Genomic DNA, 4400 nt, shown 5'->3' on the forward strand with positions numbered 1-4400 from the left:
TGTGTTTTTTGTCGGTCATGGGGCCTGAACTCTGGGCCTGAATGTTGTCCCTGAACTCTTCAGCTCAAAGCCAGCACTCTACCACTTGAGCCCACAGCACCACTTCCAGGTTTTTCTGCTTATGTGGTGCTGAGGAATTGAACCCAGGGCCTCATGCATGCAAGGCAAGCACTCTACCACTGAGCCACCTTCCCAGCCCCCCAGCTCCTAACTTTTTATGTTGAAAATTTCTTTTAAAAAATTTTTAAAATAATGGCTAGGAACTGGTAGCTCATATCTTTAATAAACCACCAGAAAACCGGAAGTGGTGCTGTAGCTCAAGTGGTAGAGCGCTCACCTTGAGCTGAAGAGCTGAGGTACAGCACCCAGGCCCATAATTCAAGCTGCATGACTGACAAAAAAAAACCCTAAAAAATACATATATATAAAATTTAAAAGGTGATATAACATATATATGCATGCATACACTTATATATTAATATAACCAATAAATATATTTATTAATATAATTTATTAATTAGTATATATTTATCAATTGATCTATATTAATATAGGTTAATATAATTTGTTAATTGATATAATCACAACAATTAATAGATCAATACATATAACATTATCTTAGTATATATTATATGTAATACATTAATATTATAATATAGTCAATGATATATAAGTATATTGATATATATTAATAAAGTTATACACATAATGGAACTTTGCCAATCCATCAGGAACAATATTATGTCAATTGTAGAAAAACGGATGAACCTGAAAAAATTATGTTAAGTAAGTCAGGCTCTGAGAGATAAAGGATTCATGTTTTCTCTCATATGGGGAAGTTCGATATAAATTATAAGCATACATGAAAACATATTCACAGATTGACTAAAGTAGGTATACTTAGGGGAGATTTAACAAAATGAATACCAGGAATCGGAAGCATGTTTTTTCACGGGAGGAGATCAAAGAGAAGGAAGGGCAGAGGAATGGAGAGAAGGGTGGACAAATGTAGTCAAAGTATTCAGTACATATGTGAAAATGGAACCAAGTAATGAGGGTGTGGGTAGGACTAGGAGGGGGAATGATGGAAGGTATGACACTAATCAAGATTGTACTCATAAACTGGTAGGTTGAATTGAAACCCTTTTGTACAACTATTTAATAAACACTGTTTTTGTGATGAACTCAGTGCTTGGGTATGATCCCAGCAGTTTTTTTGCTCAAAGTTAGCTCTATACTTGAGCTACAGCTCCATTTATGGCCTTTGATGATTAAGTGGAAGTAGGTGTCTCCTGGACTTTCCTGCCTGGGCTGGCTTTAAACTACTATCCACAGATCTCAGTTGCCTGAATAGCTAGGATTAGAGATGTGAGCCACCAGCTCCCAGCCCAAAAACTTTTCTACAAGTTAAAGATCCCACCCATTTACATACATAAGGAATAAGGAGAGAAGTTACATATTCTGGGCTGTGGAAACTTTTTTTGTGTGTGCTAAAGATCACTTGGATGTTTATAACATCAATGATGGACCATACAGTACATAAAATCCAGGTTATCCTGCCACTGGCTGGAAATTCCCTACACCTTCCTGCAAGTTAGCTGAAGGTCACAGAGTTCTGTTCTGGTTTGAACTTTTAAAAAAGTTTAGCGGAGCACGGGTGGCTCACACCTGTAATCCTAGCTAGTCAGGAGGCTGAGATCTGAGGATCACGGTTCAAAGCCAGCCAGGGCAGGAAAGTCTGTGAGACTCTTATCTCCAATAAACCACTAGAAAACCGGTAGTGGTGCTGTGGCTCTCCTTGAGCTTAAGAGTTGAGGGACACCGCCCAGGCCAGAGTTCAAGCCCCATGACTGACAAAAAAAGAAAGTTTATTTTGTAATTATCTAGGTGTGGCTATTCTTTAGGATTTAGAATGCCAGGCATTGGAAGGGATGCAAAATAATGCTGCTAAGGACAATTCCTTTTTTAAATTTTTAATTTTATTTTTTAAATTATCTTTTTTTTTTTGGGTCCAGTTGTGGGGCCTGAACTCTGGGCCTGGGCGCTGTCCCTCAGCTTTTCAGCTCAAGGCTAGTGCTCTACCACTTGAGCCACAGCGCCACTTCCGGCTTTTTTCACTTCTGGCTTTTTTCTTTTTGCTTATGTGGTGCTGAGGAATCAAACCCAGGGCCTCATGCATGCAAGGCAAACGCTGTACCACTGAGCCACCTTCCCAGCCCCTCACCCATCTCTCTTAATCCATCCTTTCTCTCACATTTTTTTTAATTGAGATTAGGTGATTACATAAATTTCACAGTATTGTGGAATAGTGATACTTAGAGTCACAAACACATTTTAACTTTCACAAGGCAAATTGTAAGGACAACTCCTAATAGAGCAGGCATTGTTATAAAAGCTTGGCTTTGAAGTCGGTATTGACAGGCTCCAGAATCTAACAGCTGAAGTAGTTTTTGTAATTTAAACTGTAAACTGCTCCACTTTATTTCTGTCTTTTCTCTCTCTCCCTTGTCTCTTTTTTTCTCTCTCTCCCTCCCTTCCTTCCCCTTTCTTTCATTTTCCTTCCTCCCTTCCCCTGCTGTCTTCTTTTTTGTTCCTATACTGGGATTCACACTCTCCACTCAAGGATGGTGCTCTACAACTTTAGCCACTCCTTCACTTCCAGCAATTGGAGATAAAAGTCTGCCTGGGTTGGCTTGGAATCATTTTCCGTAGGTCTCAGCCTCCCAGATAGTTAAGATTACAGAAGTGGGTCAGTGCCTCCCTCTTTCCTTTTTCTTTCTTTCCTTCTTTGGAGGGGTGGGGGGACTGGCCTTTTACCACTTGAGTCACACCCCTGGCTGGCCCTAGTGTCATTTTCGATGGCTTTAGAAAAGGAAGGATAAAATGCCTAAGTAGGAACTTTAAGATATTTTTTCTAAAGTGAAAGTGAAATACTTAATCTGATTAGGTAATTCTCATCTCATTCTATGTTTTACTTTTTTTTTTTTTTTTTTGCCAGTCATAGGGCTTGCTCAGGGCTTGGGCACAGTGCCTGAGCTGCTTTTTGCTCAAGGCACTCTACCACTTGAACCACAGCAACACTTCCACCTTTTACTGTTTATGTGATACAGAGGAATCGAACCCAGGGCCTCATGTATGCTAGGCAAGCACTCTACCACTAAGCCACATTCCCAGCCCCATATTTTAATTTTTGTACTGAGACTGGGGCTTGAACTCAGGTGCTGCCCCTGAGGTTTCTCTGCCCAAGGCTGGCATTCTACTACTTGAGTCACAGCTCCACTTCTTTCTTTTCTTTGGTCTGTCGTAGGGCTTGAACTCTGGGCCTGGCTGCTGTCCCTCAACTCTTAAGCTCAAGGCAAGCACTCTACCAGTTGAGCCACAGCACCACTTCCAGTTTTCTGGTAGTTAATTGGAGATAGGAGTATCATGGACTTTCCTGCCAGGGCTGGCTTTGAACTGCGACCCACAGATCTCAGCCTCCTGAGTAGCTAGGATTGTAGGTGTGAGCCACCAGTGCCCGGCTTCACTTCTGACTTTCTTGGTGGTTAACTGAAGATAAGATTCTCATGGACTCCAATACTTTTTGGTGGCTAATTGAACTTTCCTGCCCAGGAGAAGTTTGAAGTGTGATCCTCAGAGCTTAGCCTCCTGAGTAGCTAGGATAGCAGATGCGAGCCACCAGTATCTGTCTCATTCTGTCTTATAAAGTTCTAATATGTTGTATTTCCCATTAACAGCAGCAAGGAAGAGAGGGAAAATTTACTATTACTTGACTTACGTAACTGTAATCCCACTGCACAGCACCTGTATGGTAACCATAAAGAAATAAAAAATAAAAGAACGATAACAACCCCTTACTAAAACCCACAGTGGGAAGGTTTTCAGTGCCAATTTCAAATACAGTAGACAGCTTTCCAAAAGCAATCTTAGGTGGTCTGCCAGCACGTCTGCCCAGGAAAGCACTCAACCGTGTTCTCCTAGTCTGGCGTGATGTGCACGTGGCTCCCAGGCCACAGCATCGCTGGTAGCTCGGGAAGGAAAGGGGACTGTGGGCAGGTGCCGAGACCAGTTCTCCCGGAGGGGCGGGGCCTCGGCGGCGAGGGCGGGGCCTCGGCGGCGGGGGCGGGGCCTCCGAATTCCCGCTCGTGCCAGCTTCCAGGCCTCGCCCGCCGTCTTCGCGCCACTTTTTTAAGTTTCATTTTCAGCTGCCGTCGCGAGTTCCTCTTCCCACGGCCGACCCTCCATTCGGGAACAGACAAGGCCAGACATGGACCGCAGGTGCGGAAAGGCTCCCCGGAAACCTTCCAAGGCCGGACCTGCCACCTCCCGGGTTTCGGAGCCGGACCCGTCGGGCACCCAGATGGAGCCCTGCGAGCCTGCGCCCGCCCCCCGGGCGGCCC

General features: G+C 43.7%; 1 protein-coding gene across 1 annotated transcript in view; it reads left to right on the plus strand.

The window, feature by feature from the left end:
• Positions 1 to 4267: 4267 nt before the first annotated feature.
• The window catches only part of Mb21d1 (Mab-21 domain containing 1), a 24468-nt gene continuing 24335 nt past the window's right edge, over positions 4268 to 4400 (plus strand). The window contains exon 1 of the mRNA XM_013035292.1: positions 4268 to 4396. Within this exon, the coding sequence (XP_012890746.1) occupies positions 4268 to 4396 (129 nt within the window). The remainder of the gene's footprint in view (positions 4397 to 4400) is intronic.

Source organism: Dipodomys ordii, unplaced genomic scaffold (assembly GCF_000151885.1).
Source record: "Dipodomys ordii isolate 6190 unplaced genomic scaffold, Dord_2.0 Scaffold208, whole genome shotgun sequence".
NCBI lineage: Eukaryota > Metazoa > Chordata > Mammalia > Rodentia > Heteromyidae > Dipodomys > Dipodomys ordii.